This window comes from Delphinus delphis, chromosome X (genome assembly GCF_949987515.2).
Source record: "Delphinus delphis chromosome X, mDelDel1.2, whole genome shotgun sequence".
NCBI classification, from domain to species: domain Eukaryota; kingdom Metazoa; phylum Chordata; class Mammalia; order Artiodactyla; family Delphinidae; genus Delphinus; species Delphinus delphis.
The window spans coordinates 93,697,945-93,717,311 of NC_082704.1; the positions used below are offsets into that span (position 1 = coordinate 93,697,945).

At 42.2% G+C, this 19,367-nt stretch overlaps 1 protein-coding gene across 1 annotated transcript in view; it reads right to left on the reverse strand.

Annotated features, from left to right (window-relative positions):
• Window positions 1-10,813: 10,813 nt before the first annotated feature.
• Window positions 10,814-19,367, reverse strand: part of TSPAN7 (tetraspanin 7) — a 137,304-nt gene continuing 128,750 nt past the window's right edge. The window contains exons 7-8 of the mRNA XM_060002553.1: window positions 12,016-12,088; window positions 10,814-11,753 (exon numbers count right to left, since the gene is read on the reverse strand). Coding sequence (XP_059858536.1) covers window positions 12,020-12,088 — 69 coding nt within the window. The 3' untranslated portion in view covers window positions 10,814-11,753; window positions 12,016-12,019. The remainder of the gene's footprint in view (window positions 11,754-12,015; window positions 12,089-19,367) is intronic.

Consider the following 19,367-nt stretch of genomic DNA (forward strand, 5'->3'; position numbering starts at 1 on the left):
TTCTTGCCTAGAGAAGTTCCCTTAGCATTTGTTGTAAAGCTGGTTTGGTGGTGCTGAACTCTCTCAACTTTTGCTTGTCTGTAAAGGTTTTAATTTCTCCATCGACTCTGAATGAGATCCTTGCTGGGTAGAGTAATCTTGGTTGCAGGTTTTTCTCCTTCATCACTTTAAATATGTCCTGCCAGTCCCTTCTGGCTTGCAGAGTTTCTGCTGAAAGATCAGCTGTTAACCTTATGGGGATTCCCTTGTGTGTTATTTGTTGTTTTTCCCTTGATGCTTTTAATATGTTTTCTTTGTATTTAATTTTTCTCAGTTTGATTAACATGTGTCTTGGCATATTTCTCCTTGGATTTATCCTGTATGGGACTCTCTGTGCTTCCTGGACTTGATTAACTATTTCCTTTCCCATATTAGGGAAATTTTCAACTATAATCTCTTCAAATATTTTCTCAGTCCCTTTTTCTCTTCTTCTTCTGGAAGTCCTATAATTCAAATGTTGGTGCATTTAATGTTGTCCCAGAGGTCTCTGAGACTGTCCTCAGTTCTTTTCATTCTTTTTTCTTTATTCTGCTCTGAAGTAGTTATTTCCACTATTTTATCTTCCAGGTCACTTATCCTTTCTTCTGTCTCAGTTATTCTGCTATTGATCCCATCTGGAGTATTTTTCATTTCATTTATTGTGTTGTTCATCATTGTTTGTTTCATCTTTAGTTCTTCTAGGTCCTTGTTAAATGTTTCTTGCATTTTGTCTATTCTATTTCCAAGATTTTGGATCATCTTTACTATCATTATTCTGAATTCTTTTTCAGGTAGACTGCCTATTTCCTGTTCATTTGTTAGGTCTGGTGGGTTTTTATCTTGCTCCTTCATCTGCTCTGTGTTTCTCTGTCTTCTCATTTTGGTTATCTTACTGTGTTTGGGGTCTCGTTTTTGCAGGCTGCAGGTTCGTAGTTCCCGTTGTTTTTGGTGTCTGTCCCCAGTGGCTAAGGTTGGTTCAGTGGGCTGTGTAGGCTTCCTGGTGGAGGGGACTAGTGCCTGTGTTCTGGTGAATGAGGCTGGATCTTGTCTCTCTGGTGGGCAGGTCTACGTCTGGTGGTGTGTTTTGGGGTGTCTGTGGACTTATGATTTTAAACAGCCTCTCTGCTAATGGGTGGGGTTGTGTTCCTGTTTTGCTAGTTGTTTGGCATAGGGTGTCTAGTACTGTAGCTTGCTGGTCGTTGAGTGAAGTTGGGTGCTGATGTTGAGATGGAGATCTCTGGGAGATTTTAGCCTTTTGATATTATGTGGATCTGGGAGGTCTCTTGTCCACCAGTGTCCTGAAGTTGGCTCTCCCACCTCAGAGGCACAGCACTGACTCCTGGCTCTAGCACCAAGAGCCTTTCATCCACATGCCTCAGAATAAAAGGGAGAAAAAGTAGAGAGGAAGAATTAGTAGAAGTAGTAAGAAAGAAAGGAAGGAAGGAAGGAAGAAAGAAGAAAAGGAAATAAGGAAAGAAAGGAAGGAGGGAGGGACAGTGAGAGGAAGCAAAAAAGAAAGAAAGAAGATAAAGTAAAATAGAGTAAAATATAGTAAAGTTATTAAATTATAAAATAATTATTAAGAAAAACTGACGGATAGAACCCTAGGACAAATGGTGGAAGCAAAGCTTTACAGACAAAATCTCACACAGGAGCATACACATACACACTCAAAAAAAGAGGAAAAGGGGAAAAAATAATAAATCTTGCTCTCAAAGTCCACCTCTTTAATTTGGGATGATTGGTTGTCTATTCAGGTATTCCACAGATGCAGGGTACATCAAGTTGATTGTGGAGCTTTAATCCGCTGCTTCTGAGGTTGCTGGGAGAGATTTCCTTTTCTCTTCTTTGTTCTCACAGCTCCCAGGGGCTCAGCTTTGGATTTGGCCCCGCCTGTGTTTAGGTCACCGGAGGGTGTCTGTTCTTCGCTCAGACAGGACGGGGTTAAAGGAGCGGCTGATTCGGGGACTCTGGCTCACTGAGGCCGGGGTGGGGGCAGGGGGGGGCACGGAGTGCGGGGCGAGCCTCTGGCGGCAGAGGCCAGCATAATGTTGCACCAGCCTGAGGTGCGCCGTGCGTTCTCCCCGGGAAGTTGTCCCTGGATCCCGGGAACCCGGCAGTGACGGGCTGCACAGGCTCCCCAGAAAGCAAGTGTGGATAGTGAGCTGTGCTGGCACACAGGCTTCTTTGCGGTGGCAGCAACAGCCTTGGCGTCTCATGCCCGTCTCTGGGGTCTGTGCTTTTAGCCGCGGCTCGTGCCCGTCTCTGGAGCTCCTTTAAGCAGCGCTCTTAATCCCCTCTCCTCGCGCACCAGATAGGAAAGACGGAAGAAAAAGTCTCTTGCCTCTTTGGCAGGTCCACACTTTTCCCCGGACTCCGTCCCGGCTAGCCATGGCGCACTAACCCCCTGCAGGCTGTGTTCACGCCGCCAACCCGAGACCTCTCCCTGCGCTCCGACCGAAGCCCGAGGCTCAGCTCCCAGCCCCGCCCGCCCTGGCGGGTGAGCAGACAAGCCTCTCGGGCTGGTGAGTGCCGGTCGGCACCCATCCTCTGTGCGGGAATCTCCCCACTTTGCCCTCCGCACCCCTGTGGCTGCGCTCTCCTCCGCGGCCCCGAAGCTCCGCCACCCGCAGTCTCCCCCCGCGAAGGGGCTTCCTAGTGTGTGGAAACCTTTCCTCCTTCACAGCTCCCTCCCACTGGTGCAGGTCCCGTCCCTATCCTTTTGTCTCTGTTTATTCTTTTTTCTTTTGCCCTACCCAGGTACGTGGTGGGGGTTTCTTGCCTTTTGGGAGGTCTGAGGTCGTCTGCCAGCGTTCGGTAGGTGTTCTGTAGTATTTGTTCCACGTGTAGATGTATTTCTGGTGTATCTGTGGGGAGGAAGGTGATCTCCGCATCTTACCTTCCACCGTCTTCCTCTCGTCTCTAAATTGAATACTTTTAAAATCTTATTTTATCCCACCTAATGACTTACTAATTATAACCTTTAAAATTTTATTGGTTGCTTTTGGAGTTACAATATATATCTTTAATTAATCCCAGTCTAACCTACAAGTGATATTGTGCCACTTCACATATATTGAAGGAGCCTTACTATAGTGTTCTTCCATATTTCCTCTCCTAATCTTTTTGCTATTGTTATATGTTTTGTTTTACATATATTATACAACCTATGCTACATTGCTATTATTTTTGTTTAGTCAATTATCTTTTAAATTTATTAAATAACAAAGTCTTTTTTTACATTTAATGATATTTATTTTTTTATTGAAGTATAGTTGATTTACAACATTTTGTAATGATATTAATTTTTATTTGACTACAACTGGGTCATATCATATAAGTTTTGATATCTAGCATTCTCTCTATTGTTTATATTTAAATAGTCTCTATTCAGTTTGGATTTTTGTTTGTTTGGTTCTTTTTGGCCACACCACACAGCATGTGGAACTTCCCCCACCAGGGATCGAACCCGTGCCCCGTGAAGTGGAAGTGTGGAGTCTTAACCACTGGACCATCGATGAAGTCCCAGAAAAAGTCTTATATTTACCCAGGTAGTTATCACTTCTGGTGCTCTTTATTATTTTGAATAGATACATATTTCCATCTAGTATCATTTTTCTTTTGCCTAAAGGACCTCCCTTAACATTTCTTACAGTGTGGGTCTACTGGTGGTGAATTCTTTCAGATTTTTTTATATCTGAAAATGTCTTTATTTCCCTGTGCCTTGAAAGATATTTTTGCTGAGTAAAGATTTCTGGGTTATTTGTTTGTTTTTTTCCTTTCAGTACTTTAAAGCTACTGTTCCATTGTTGGCTTAGTCTGCTCCAGCTGCTATAACAAAAATACCATACACTGTGTGGCTTAAATACAAACACTTATTTCTCACAGTTCTGGAGGCTGGGATGTCCAAGATAAAGGTACCAGCTGATTCATTGTCTGGTGAGTATCTGGCCCACTTTCTGCTTCATGGACAGCCATGTTTTCACTGCAACCTCACATGGTTGAAAGGGCTAGGGAGCTCTCTGAGGCTTCTTTTATAAGGGCACAGTCCCATTCATGAGGGCTTCACCCTTATGACCTAATCACCTCCTAATACCATCACCTTGGGGGTAGGATTTCAACATAAGAATTTTGGAGGGACATAAACATTTGGTCACTTGCAGCTGTCTTCTTACTTTACGTTTTTCTTTCCAAACAGAAGTCATCCTTATCTTTGTTTTCTGTGCATCACCTCTTTTTCCTCTGGTGAATTAAAAATTTTTCTTTTTATCACTGATTTTATACAATTTGCTTATGATATGTTCCTTAACGTAGTTTTCTTCATGTTTTTTGTACTTGGGGTTTGTTAAGCTTCTTGGATCTGTCAGTTTATAGTTTTCAACAAACTTGGGCAATTGTGTACTTACAGGAATACAAAAATATCCAGTACTTGCCTCAGTAGTGGGGAATAATTAGCCTTAGGATAAACAAGGCTCTGATCCCCCCGACAAATCTTAAATAAAAGACTTAAGGTTATTAAATGGTTTTGAAGTAACTGAACTATGTCTCAGACCCTTTTGAGTACTCTGCCCAATGCCCTGTGAAATTGTGAGTTTTTCTAGACTTGCTGATGTGTATAGGCACTATCCCTGTACCTATGTGAGCCCCAAGTACTGTTTCGCTGTAACATTTAGGGTGTCTCTTCCACCAGTCTCTGGTAGCTTTCCCACATACATGCACCAATCCCTATTCTACTGAATATTTAAGGGAGTTCCTCTGTGATCTCTGGAGTTCTCTGTGCAGCTCTCCTCTCCAGTACTCTGTCCTGTAAACTCTAGCTGCTTTGGTCTCCCTGGACACTGAGGTTTGTCTCCTCAACTCGGATTCTGCCTCAGGATGTTTCCTCTCCCTATATCACAACCTGGAAATGCTCTCAAGTCGGTAAGCTGAGGGAACCACAGTGCTCACCTTCTTTGTTTCCTGTCTCTCAGGGATTACTATTCTTCTGTGTCTGATTTCAGTGTCTTCAAAACTTGTTTCATATATTTTGCCTGGTGTTTGGTTATTTTAGGCAGGAGGGTAAATCTGGCCCATTGTACTCCAATTTTGCTAAAATTGATAGTTCATTTTCTGTACCTGTTAAATAATTTCTTCCCTGTTAATCCTTCCCTGGTAGAGGACATGTTTCAATATTACTTTGTTGTATTTTATTTATCGTTTCCGTTATTCCTAATTCTACAAATTTATAATTCGTGTAGTCTGCATTTTGGTTCATGCTTTCAAAATTGTATGAATTTCTTCCTCAGGCAGTAACTCATGTAAAAAGGTAAAAATACTTAAATCTAAGAGATGACGTTCACTTAGAAATGTGATCTTCCATAAATTTTGCCGACAATGGTGTGTATGTGTGGCATCCCATAGACGCTGTGTGGATGTTGGTGGGATCGCCCTCTGCTTGGTGAGGTCTGACTTGACTCCGAACCGTCTTAGTTCCAGCGAAACCTCAAAGTACTAGGGTGGTCATTGGACTGACCAATCATTGAGCTATAAGATAGCCAAGTAATTTTGAGAGTCTTTAGAAATATCTAGCCATCCTTATCATTTTGTAGATGAGGAAAAAGAATTGTTAAGCATTTAAGAGGCTTACACAAGTCTCCTAGGAAATTCTGAGGTCTAAGCTGAGACTTAGTCTCTGGACTCCCATCCTGGCAATGCTTCCACATGGCTCTTCTCACTAAATATGTCCATGTTAGTGCAGTGGTAATATTAGCATTTATCAGGCCTTTTCTGAGACACCGTTATTGTTGACTGGCACTTAATTTACCCTTTTTCTAAATTAATTTTTATTGGACTACAGTTGATTTACAATGTTGTTAGTTTCTGCTGTACAGCAAAGTGAATCAGTTGTACATACACATATATCCACTGTAATTGTTTAATTCCATGCACCTGCTAGGGTTGACAGTGGAGAACTTCATTAATTTGGGCAAGTGTTTTTGTTTGTTTTTAAACATCTTTATTGGAGTATAATTGCTTTACAATGATGTGTTAGTTTCTGCTTTATAACAAAGTGAATCAGTTATACATATGTTCCCATATCTCTTCCCTCTTGCGTCTCCCTCCCTCCCACCCTCCCTGTCCCACCCCTCTAGGTGGTCACAAAGCACCGAGCTGATCTCCCTGTGCTATGCGGCTGCTTCCCACTAGCTATCTATTTTATGTTTGGTAGTGTATATGTGTCCATGCCACTCCCTCACTTTGTCACATCTCACCCTTCCCCCTCCCCATATCCTCAAGTCCATTCTCTAGTAGGTCTGTGTGTTTATTCCCATCTTACCCCTAGGTTCCTCATGACAGTTTTTTTTTCTTTTAGATTCTTTTCCCATATAGGTCATCACAGAGTATTGAGAAGAGTTCCCTGTGCTATACAGTAGGTCCTTATTAGTTATCTACTTTATACATTGTAGTGTGTATATGTCAATCCCAATCTCCCAATTTATCCCTCCTCCCCCCTTCCCCTTTGGTAACCATAAGTTTGTTTTCTACATCTCTATTTTGTAAATAAGTTCATTTGTACCATTTTTTTTAGATTCCACATATAAGCGATATCATATATTTGTCTGATTTACTTCACTCAGTATGACAATCTCTAGGTCATCCATGTTGTTGCAAATGGCATTATTTCGTTCTTTTTTATGGCTGAGTAATATTCCATTGTATGTATGTACCACATCTTCTTTATCCATTCATCCATTGAAGGACATTTAGGTTGCTTCCATGTCTTAGCTATTGTAAGTACTGCTGCAATGAACGCTGGGGTGCATGTATCTTTTTGAAGTATGGTTTTCTCCGGATATATGCCCAGGAGTAGGATTGCTGGGTCATATGGTAGTTCTATTTTTAGTATAAGGAACCTCCATACTGTTCTCCAGAGTGGCTGTACCAATTTACATTCCCACCAACAGTGTAGGAGGGTTTCCTTTTCTCTACACACTCTCTAGCATTTATTGTTTGTAGATATTTTGATGATGGCCATTCTGACTGGTGTGAGGTGATACCTCATTGTAGTTTTGATTTGCATTTCTCTCATTTACCCTACTTCTTAATGCCACCCTACTTCTTGCTTATTAGCAATTTAAACTTCAGGGACTGGGATGGGTATGTTCAGTCTGAAAGTAGAAGAATGAGGCACTTCCTGATACCAAGGTAGAGTAGTCTAGAAAACTACTTTCACCAAGTAGTAACTGGTGAAAAGTGAGTTTGGAATATTTCACAGGAATTTAATTTGGGAACTAGAAGTTCTCATGATACGTTTTCTTTTCACCTTTTATTTCATAAGTTCTATTGAGATTTAAAATACATACAGTAAAGTGTAAAAAAAAATTTAAGGCAGCTTGAAATTTTACTATTTATATAATCTTTTGAAATGAAATGCTATGATGTTAAAGGAAGTGGGTAGTTATAGAATCCCTTGTAATTATCTCCAAGTGGATTGGCTACTCTACGTTTACCCGTTGATCACGTGTGCACTGGTAGACAAGCAATGGGTATTTCCATGATTAATTTGTGTGAAATGGTACTCATATATGGAGTAGAAATTCTAGCTTTGCAATGTAAGCACATTCTGGTATTTCAGCTGTCGTGGACACTGGGTTTGGAAGATCACGACTCTTAGAAGTCTTAGTACCTTCACCTCTTAAGTGAAAACAATCCCTACCCTCTCAAGGTACTGGCTTAGATTTCTTGCTCGTTATTATGAACAGGCATGCTTGTCCTGTAACCAAAAGCTCAGTTGTAGCCTACTTCTTGAGCAAGGAAGTAGAACTTCACACACACCTTCAGCTAACTCAGCTCCACTTGTTCTGTTAAAGCAACTTGGGAACCATGGAGAATGTAACATATGGGAATTTAAAAAATAGAGTCCAGAAAAAACATAAAAAGATCCTTTACATTGGTCTTAGCAACGAATGTTTGGATATGAAACCAAAAGCACACAAAAAAGCAAAAATAAACAAGTGGGACTACACATTAAGATAAAAAGCTACTGCACAGCAACAGATACAGTCACCAAAATGAGAAGGCAACCTACAGAGTGGGAAAAAATATTTGCAAACTACATATAAGGCATTACTGTCCAAAATATTGATATATAAGGAACTGCTACAACTCTATAGCAAATAAAATCCAATTAAAAAATGGGCAGAGGATCTGAATAGGCATTTTTCCAAAGACGTACAAATGGCCAACAGGTACTTGAGAGAGTGCCCACCATCACTAGTTATCAGGGAAATGCATATCACCTCACACCTGTTAGAACAGCTATTATCAAAGAAACGAGAGAACACACACAAGGATGTGGAGAAGAGGGAACCCTTGTGCACTGTTGGTGGGAATGTAAATTGGTGCAGCCAGTATGGAAAACAGTATGAAGGTTCCTCAAAAAACTAAAAATAGAGTTACCATATGATCCAGCAATCCCACTCCTCGGTATATATCTGAAGGAAACATAAACACTAATTCAAAAAGATACATGCACCCCAATGTTCATAGCAGCGTTACTTAATTGCTAAGGTATGGAAGCAACCTAAGTGTCCATCAACAGATGAATGATTAAAGAAGATGTGATCCATATATACAATGGAATATTATTCACCCATGAGAAAAAAGAAATCCTGCCATTTGTAACAACATGGATAGACCTGAGTGCACTATGCTATGTAAAATAAGTCAGAGAAAGATATACTGTATGATCCCACATATATGTAGAATATAAAAAAAAACAAACTCAGAGAAACAGTAGAATGGTGGTTACCAGTGGCCGGGAGGTGGGTGAGATGGGGAGATATCAAAGGGTTACCAACATCCAGTTATGAGATGCACAAGTTCTGGGGATCAGAACTATAGTTCAGCATGATGACTATAGTTAACAATACTGTATTATATACTTGAAAGTTGCTAAGAGAGTAGATCTTAAATGTTCTTGCCACAAAAAAGAAATGGTAATTGAGTGAGGTGATGGAGGTGTTAACTAATCCTACTATGGTAATCATTTTGCAGTGGATCAAGTCATCACCTTGTACACCTCAAGCCTACACAATATTATATCAAATACATCTTGGTAAAGCTGGAAAAAAAAGAATTGACTGTATGTGAAAAGTCAAATGACAGGCTGAGAGAAAATATTTGTAATAAATACATCCAAGTAAGGATTTGCATCACAAATACATAAAGAATTCTTACAAATCAATTAAGATAACTGAATTTTTAAAAACACACAAGACTTGAACACCTCATAAAAGAGGCTATTGGGACTTCCCTGGCAGTCCAATAGTTAAGACTCCATGCTTCCATTGCAGGGGGCACAGGTTTGATCCAGCGGGTCGGGGAACTAAGATCCCCCATTCCTCGTGGTGCAGCCAAAACAAAAAAATGGAGGAGGACATCAAGGTGGTCAACGACAGACTGAGTGTTCGGTATCACTAATCGTAATGTGAAGGCAAACTGAGATACCACCATGCACACCAAATGGCTAAAACGTAAGTCTGAGAATAACAAGTGTTGGTGAGGATGTGGAACAACTAGAACTTCTCTACACTGTGGTGGGAGTATGAATTAGTATACGACTTTGGAATAATGTTCAGCAGTACCATCTAAAGCTAAATATACCTTATTTCTGAGCAAGGTCAGAGATATCAATATTTTATAGTTTTAAAGTCAAATCAACCTTAGTCAAAATGTTTCACATTGAAATTATATAATGGTGAGATCTGAATTCAATTTAGAAAGTGTATAGATTTCTTGTTTACCAAAGTATAACAATATTTGTATCAGTATACTACTGCAAACTACTACAATATTTGTACAATATTTGTATCAGTATACTACTGCAAACTACTACAAACTACTACATAGTTTGCAAAAAGGTGAACCCTGGGTGGGACTCTATGTAGGATATTACAGAAAAGCCTCATTTTATTATAGAATAGAAATTTAAATGAAACTTTGAAAAGTTTTGGGCTACATATGTTTCCATAGAAGAGATCTACTTAACTCTCTAAAAATGCTGACCTTTTGACGAGGCAGTATCTGAAGGTGTGGGTCAGTAGCCTTCATAAGCCTTTTAGGGTTTACCTCAGGCAGAGTTCAGGCTAATAAATGCATATAGTTAAAACACCATCTCCATTCTATTTACAGAGAAGAGGGAGCTTTTTAATCCACTTATTTGGGGACAGATCAATAAATGCTTTTACTAGTTTTTAAGGATGGTTCATTAAGAAGGAAAAAATAGATTGCAGATAATATATACTGCACCTATTGCTAAAATGCTCTTTAAATCAAGCGTAAGGATTTCATACTTTAGTACAAGCCAGGGCATTGGGACAACTGAATGGTATGATGTCATCTCTTCTCTAGACAGTTTATTCAATCCAGAGAAGAAGGAAGAAAGGGTAGAATACATGCTTGTTAGGAACAATAAAAGGAAGAATACATGCTCATTTCCTTTTTTTAAAATGACATCCAGACTTAAAAAAAAAAACCTCTGAAATCTTCCTCTAGCCTGAAATATGAAGGGTCTATGTTTGAATCCAACAGTACATCCTGTTTATGATAAGTGATTCAAGTTCCTGGAATGTCCATTAAAAAAAATCTAACCCTTCAATTTTTACACTGCCCCATGCTATTTCAGTGGAGTGGGAGCTTGTATGGGGGGATGTGTCATTGTGTAAGGTGGTCCACCTCCAATCCCCTGTGGAACAAGATGGAATATAGAAATGTGTTTAAAAACTTAACCAAAGAACAAAACCAGAGCACAGCAATCTGTAATGACTATTTATTAACACATGTATCACAAATGTTCACAATATCAATGCATTCTTGTTGGCATGCGAGACAGAGGAATTGTTTTTTAGGATCTTTTAAAAATATTTTGACTATTGTTCCCCCTTCACACTCATTTTTAAATTCATTTGATGAGGTCCTCAATGTCTGTAATGTCAATGCAAAGAAAAAATATAGAAAGAAGTAAAGTAACGATAGCAGTTAATTGGGGAAAAACAGAAGTAATATTATTTCCTTCACAGGAAGCAACAATACAGCTTTGTAAAAGGATTATACAGGTGCACTAAACTGTCTATAAGTTCCCAGGCATGTAACAGTAAGGAGCAAGGATGCCACCCAAAGCTCGACAATTTCCTTCGTGCATGACACGTGCCTTTTTCTCCTCATGGACAATTACCAATGCATCTCTTTACATGTCCTAGGCAGCCTGAAGAAGGCAGGCAAGAGCCTTAGTAAAAGGGAAAACCCAACCAAAGGAGATTAAGCCAAAAGAACAGGTAGCTATCTGCTTATCTACATCTAGGGGGGTGCGGCATTTATCAATCATGATCAAGGGCTAACAGGAGCCTCCCACACTACATGCAGGGCCCTGCAGGGCCAGTCACCTACAATGAGCTGCAGCTGGACCAAGTACAGATGGAGGAGGTGGCACACACAGAGCCTTGGGTGGGGTCCCCTAGGACTAGATGCAGGGAACCTGGCTACACTCCGGCACAACAGGGCTTCACAAGATGGGATGCTACGCATGATGCAGGCTCAAAGGTGGAGCAGAGACTGTGTGGGAGTGTCAGTTGCACGGGGTGAGGGTGTTAGGACAAGTGTATTATGTACTGTGCTCTAACGTTCTTTGGAAGTCTTTCAAAGATTGCTGCAGTTCCTTTCGAAAACGGGTCTCTTCTTCCATCATTCTTGAAAGACTAAGAGAAATTAAAACATGTGAGTGACTCACCATTAATAAGGCCTTAAAATAAGGTAGCAAGGTGAAGAGAGCATTTCGACGTTTTCCAGAGCAGTGCTCACATCTCCTCCCCAGCACCACAGAAATGAGGCTTCGGCATGTGGCCAAGTGCCACCGAGATCAAAGAGTGAAGTGGCCAGGCAGCACTCTTGTCCCTTTGAAGGGGAGTATGTGCCCCAAAGGGAGAATCCTAGATGTGACCTCCCCCCACCATCACTCACCTTCTTACACCATCTCATACTGGTTGGCCGTGATGAACCGAGACAGACAGCAGGCCAGCAGCATGCCAATCAGCTGTTGGCAGAAGGAAAGAGAGAACGAGGCTGTGAAGTCACTGAGCTAACACATTTCTAACACACCCCCCTCCGAGGTAATGTTTCACAACTGACGGCTTTTGTACATGAATGGGGCAAGGGCACTAGGGAAAACGATCAAACCCGATTTCAGTAGTGGGATCTAACTAAGACTTAGGGAGTCTCAGTGCTAGTGGAGGTCAGCTGGAGGTTCTCCAACTGAACATAAGCTTCCAAGTCTAGCTCGCTCTGGCCGTTAAAAACAACTTTTGACACGTAAGTAGTAGTAAAATGTGTTCATGTGTTCTGAGAGTAATGAAAAAAATTAAGTACCACAGAATGCCAGAATTCAAAACCATAAGCGCATGCGTTGGGAAGCTATCTCATAGGATGACACCCCAGCCATACCCGGCTGACAGGATAATAGTTCTTTTCCTTGAGACAATGGGACGCTAATCCTTGACTGGGTGAGTTTGCCAGTGAAGTCAGTCATGGCTTGTGAGAAGTGGGGCGGAGCGGGGGCTTTAATTTCTCTTTGTCTCTAAACCATGTAGATATTTTAGGCCCAAATGGGCCCATCTACACCCAAGGTCTACCCCTTGGTTTTTCAGGGGCCCCGGCACAACCAATATCTGGGTACCTCCACCTCCTCAGAAGACCTCAGTCTTCTGCCCACTTTGTGCCTTGACTTAACCTGTAACACAGGTGGATCTGCTAAAAAGCTGTTGTAACACTAGCAAGACATCCTTAAGTGCAGATGCTTAAGGATCTGCTCATAGGAAATGAAAATTCCCATTCCTGCTGGAGGATCACTCTTTGGACAGGACCCTGATTGTGCACTGGAGTGTAGAGGGCTGCAGCTTCTCTTGGCCATGTGGGGTCCCTTCTCCTTAAGCAATTGGCCATGCTTAATTGGTTCAGAGGTGGCAACGACCTTTAGAGATAATCTAGTACAGTGTCAAAGGTGGCCCCGGGACCAGCAGAATCGGCATCATCTGGGACCTTGTTAGAAACATTCTCAGGCCCCACCCCAAACCTGCTGAATCAGACTCTCTTGGGGATGGGGTCCAGCAATTGGAGTTTTAACAAGCCTTCCAGGTGAGAGAACCACTCATCCAGTCCATCCGCTCACCCTTATCTTACAGGTGACACGCTGGCTCCCACCGTTGGTCAAGGCAACACCTCAACTCTGTCCTAGCTCTCCGCTCAATCCTGCAGGTTCCAACCGGCCTCCCTTTCTTGGTGAAATACCAGAGTCTTATCTTCCTTTTTCAAATGGAAATCGTGCTGTGAAATCTGCAAACTATAACTTCTATCAGGTAAGGAAAATCACCCGACTGGACTTACCCTGTCTCCTACCAAGGCTCTGGCCACCATCATTTTGTGCCACAAAATACGTAGTATCGTGCACGTACCACCAAGTGGCCAGAGGAACCATGGCTGTCACCTCCAGAATACTGTGCCAAATGAGAAACTAGAATCCCCTCCGTGAGTGCAAGGACTTTGAACCTTACAGCTTGTCTCTCTTCATTAGAACTACCATTTTTTAGGACCAACATACACCAGATCACACGTGATACGCTCAAAATTCAGATGCCAGCCAACACCCGCGTATTAGAGGCACATAGCACAATCAGGAATATCGAGTTATTTAATCCTTACTACATGCCTGGGCAGTATCACCATCCCAACTGTCCACAGAAGAAAATGGGTTCAGGAGAGGTTAAAGAATCTCCCCCAAACCATACAGGTAACCCACACAGAGTTGAAGGCTCCAGCCTCCTCTAGCCAAGGATAGCCCCTTTTCCCACCCTGGGGCCTAGACCCCTTTCCTCTCCAGAATAACTCCTCTGCCTCACGCCACCAAGGGTTCCTTCCTGCCTTACACTGCAGACTTCAGGGAGAGGACTGTCGGTGGGCATCTCTTTATTTGATCTCAAGTTCCTAGACCCTCCTTTCTTTGTAAAGCTTAGCGCTTTAGGTTTTTCTCCTTGACCTCGTGTATGTTAGCACTTAACAGTAGCCAGCATTCCATTGCACAGTTTGCAATGCTCCTGGCCCCCATGGCAATTCACGAGCCACACAGCCAGAAAATTCTGCAGTACACTTCAATATTTCTTGCATCTGAGATGTCTGCTTTCAAGGAAATATAGCATGTCCCTCCATCTTTTTTTCCCTCAAACAGAAACAGCATCATCCTTAAGGGCACCAGACAAACTTTCTCACAGAAATAATAACTTTTAAAAATAGAAGTAAAAATAAAAGCTATTTGCTTTCAAACTAACTACATTTTGTATTTCTAGGGCAACAATATACCTTCTGTTTGCCCATGGGAGAAGACTTTTTTTAAATTATTTTTTAACATCACTGTGTGAAGTTGTTAGAGCTTAAAATCGATCAAGCGTTCATTATACAACTTATGATTGTCGTTATCACTCACATTTTGATCCGTTAGGTTTTTGTTCCAACCTTATGTATGCTATGAACACAATTTATTACCGTAAAATTTTAAAAAATGACACATCATGAAAGTTTGAAGAAGAATTTTTCGGTGAATTTTAGGCAGATAATTTCTGATTGTCCAAGCGATATATATATACTAGTGTCTAAGAAGATGACAGTTCTTCAGAATATGGTTCTGATTCAGACGATGTGAATATTAGACCAACAGAAAGACAAAAAAACCTTAGTGATTGATTCTGATATGGAAAGTGAAAATGAAACTCATGGTGCTGCAGAATGCTTCTTTGCTTCTACAGAAGAGTGGATTGAAGACAACATTTCATGGAAATTAGACTATAGGAGTGTCAGGTGTAACTATTGACTAATAACGCACAAAGTGTTAGTGAAATAACAGAATTAATCTTTGGTAACGACTTTTTCGAGTTGATCGCTTCTCAAACGAACCTGTATCACCAACAGAATGAAAAATCGTATAAAAAGTATAAGGCTTTAAAATGAACTGATGTAACCAATAGTGACATGAAGAAGTTTCTTGGATTAATAATTTTGATGGGACAAATAAAGTCACACTGGAAAGAATACTGGTCAACTGATCCCTTACTTGAAACACCTATCTTTCCAAAGATTATGACGAGAAGAAGGTTCAAACAAATAATGACATTTCTTCACTTTAACGATAACTCGGAAACTCCACTTCCTGCAGACAGAATTTCAAAAGTTAAACCTCTTCTGGATTATTTTCTACCCAAGTTTCAACTGATCTATATACCTAAACAAGAGCTATCACTTGAGGAGGCAAAGATAAAGTGGAGAGGACGACTCAGATTCAAAACCTATAATCCCGGAAAACTTACAAGATATGGAATTTTGGTCAGGGTGCTTAGCGAAAGTGAAACTGGATATATACGCAACCTTGAGATTTACATGGGTGAAGGAAAGAAACTGCAAGAAACAATATTATCGGTCCTACAACCTTATCTTGGTTCATGGCACCATATTTACCAAGACAATCATTACAACAGTGTGTCCACATCTGAAATATTGTTGAAAAATAAAACCAGAGTTTGTGGGACTATGAGAGAGTCGTGGTCTACCAAACCAGTTAAAGGAGAAAGCTAAAAATCTACAGAGGGGAGAAATGACATTCTTACAGAAGGGAGAAGTGATTCTTCTTATATGGAAAGACAAGAGGTTAGTCCGCATGGCGACATTATTCATGACTCCTCCACAGCATCTACAGGAAAGTTAGGAGGACTGGACATCAGATGACTAAGCCCACTTGTATATTAGAGTACGACAAATATATGAAAGGAGCTGATCGATCTGATCAATATCTGGCAAACCTCAATATCCTCTGGAAAACTCGAAAATGGTATAAGAAAGTGGGTTTCTATTTGATTAATTGTGGTGTATTCAATGCGTTTAAAATTTATTGTAGCCTGGGCTTCCCTGGTGGCGCAGTGGTTGAGAGTCCTCCTGCCGATGCAGGGGACATGGGTTCGTGCCCCGGTCCGGGAGGATCCCACATGCCGCAGAGCGGCTGGGCCCATGAGCCATGGCCGCTGAGCCTGCGCGTCCGGAGCCTGTGCTCTGCAACGGGAGAGGCCACAACAGTGAGAGGCCCGCGTACCGCCAAAAAAAAAAAAATTTATTGTAGCCTTAGTGCACAGAATAAAAAGTCTTACAAGCAATTTTTGTTAGCAGTAGCTAGAGAATGGTTAACTGACCATCCCGGTGAACGTAGTGGTAGTCCCGCACCTGGTCCTTCTTGTGGCGTTTCTGAAAGAGCCCCCTGCAAAGACCCACCTTGTCGACCACCAGGTAAAATAAACGAACATCTTCTAGAGGAAATGATACCCACAGGACTAAAATAAAAAATGCCGCCAGAAAGTATAGAGTCTGCTCTTCCAGGGGAAAGCACAGTGAAACACGGTATATTTGTAATAGATGTTCTGTTCCCCTGCACAGAGGTGCCTGCTATACCGCCTATCCTGTTCTAATGAAATATCAGAATGCTTTAGTAAGACGTGAACAAAGTTTCAGGTAAATACGTTAAGTGCAAAAAAAGTTGTTGATATTTACTCGGATGCGGGTGTTTCCATATTCACTTACAGAACAAATCGCTGGCCACAGGTGTTAGTTTCTGCAAAAATCCCCTGGGCAATAATGTTAACATCTACTCAGAAATTGTTCCGAAAAAAAGTCCTGAGCTGAGGCACACGCAAGCTTTGTGAATACAGCAGTTTACATATATTGGCTTTTATTTTAGTTAATTCTAGTGCAAGAAAAACTAGGATTTGGGATATGGTGGGTGTTTTGAATTGTTTGCAGGATTACTGACGTCAAATTTGCTACAGTGTCTCATCATATTTGAGAGAAAACTTTGATCTCTCATTTCCCTAAGCACCAAGTTAAGGGAAAGCGGGGAGGGGGGGAAACATCCTATACTTAATACCATTTACTACCAGATTATTTCTAGGTACATAACTGAAAGCCTGGTAAAGACATAGCCTCTTTCTCAGAGTCAGGACCAAACGCTCGCTTGCCACTAGACCCGATTAATCTGTACACAGAAAAATCCATCTTTATTTTGTTTTAGGTTAAATATATGTAAATAGCGCCTCAAAGAACAGAGGTATGCTCTGTGGGATTCCAGGCTGCCCCTCAGAAGCACACTGCTGATGTGTCTTAAGGCTGGAGACTGTGGGCATCGGAACAAACTTCTGCTTTAAACCCCGGAGGAAGACAGGAAAAGGAGAGCTTGCCTCTTATGCTAAACAGCCCTCAGGACGGAGACCCCAGAGTCACCTCTCCCTCTCCCCGTGACTGGCGAAGTGTCAAGTGCCGTACAGCCTAGGGAGTCTGAGGTCAGATTATTTATATTGGGTCGTCTAAGACTTTGTAATTAGCCTTCATCTAATCGTTGGAAGTAACATTTTCTTTTTACCGCTCTCGGCATTGTCTGTACTATATATTCTGCTTTCTTTTGGGTCATGAAAACCTCCGGGAGCCCCTTTGAGAACTGAGAAGCCAGAGAGGGAAGGACAGACTTATAAGAGGTCTACTCTAACCTTCTCGAAGCATTCCCACAAAGAGAGCGCCAGTAACAGCGATCACATCGCTGGGGCTCTGCTAATTACCAGGACTCCAAGAGGCGGCAGAGGGGCTGAGAGAGGGGTGGGGTCCAGGTCAGCAAAGGCGACAGGGCAAGGCTGTCTTCCCCTGCGATCACCATGGGAGGTAAACGTGGCCCGGTCCCCGATTCCTGAGGGGCAGAGAGAGGCCAGCAAACAAAGTGTAAAAGGCAACTTTCTTAACAAGAAAGTGGCAAAAGCAATAGGTCGAAAATTTCGATCCTTAGAATGTCTGTGGAGATTTTATGTTCATGACTGAACTGGGTAAGTGCCAAGGTATCTGGTTTGAAATAAAACTGTATAAATGCTTTTAGGGACCGTTTCAGAGCCTGAAAACACTACGGGAATAAGTAAAAACTTCCGTTAGCCTTATTCAGCCATGTCTCATCAAGGCTATTGACAGCTTTGTTCCCTGCCCTCTATACAGAAAAGGTAAACAAGTCCCAGAAAAGAATCCTTGGTCCGTAAGGAATCAGCTCAGTAGCCTGTGGGCCCCGGAGGAGGCACCTGCAGGGGTGAGGGTCAGGGGATGGATGAGTAGGAAGAGGATCTGTATTTTTTTAATGTGTTTTTGGCTGTGTTCGGTCTTTGTTGCTGCGTGCGGGCTTTCTCCAGTTGCGGTGAGCGGGGCTACTCTTCATTGCGGTGCGTGGGCTTCTCATTGCAGTGGTTTCTATTGCTGCGGAGCACGGGCTCTAGGGGCCCGGGCTTCAGTAGCTGTGGCTCACGGGCTCAGTAGTTGTGGCTTGCGAGCTCTAGAGCACAGGCTCAGTAGTTGTGGCACACGGGCTTAGCTGCTCTGCGGCATGTGGGATCTTCCCGGACCAGGGCTCGAACCCGTGTCCCCCCTGCATTGGCAGGCGGATTCTTAACCACTGCGCCACCTGGGAAGCCAGGATCTGTATTTTTTTTAATGAGTACCTTTGTCTTTGCAATTCCACGGACTCAAATCCTTTCATTATAAAGGCACAAACTGAGCTCCATTTAGGTGCTACGTGAAGCAAGAACAAGGGTTGTCTCTGGCCTGAATGTTGAATACAGCAGACCAGATGAGACCCTCAGAATTGTAATCCTGGATCTCCAGTAGCCACCCAACCTCAAGCAAAGCCCTCAACTCTCCCTTCTGGAAAACAGCTCCACCGTCCTTACTCAGGACTGTAACATTCTGTGCTTTGGGGGATTAATCCAGCCTAATAGTCTCCAAGTCTAGCGAAGCTATTTACGTTGGATACAGAAGTGCTAAATCCAGAGACCCATAGCAGAAGGCCAACCAGGGCGGGAAGCAGTGTCACAAGCTGAGCAATACGAGTGTCCAGACTCGGACGCTTGGTTTCCAGGTCATGTTAGGGACGAGGGAGGTGAGGCTATTTCTCTGTGTGTGTGTTCCCAAGACCCCTCGAATAAGAGAGTAGCTGCCGAAGATGCAGGGAGGAGGTACCCTATAAAAACACACTCAGCCCTCTGCTATAGATTCAGGGCAGCAGGACCTGCCCATCAAGTCCAGACAAATGGCCTTCTCCTTGCGAGGGCAAAGGCACTGGGACTTTGTGCAGACAAATATTAAACACCTGCCCAAACCCTGCTATCCAAAAACAGCACTCAAGAGCTTTAAGCTAGCTAAGTTAGGTAACAGGACAGAGTTCTCGCACGGTCTATTAAAAGGCTAGACTCGGCTTAGTTTCC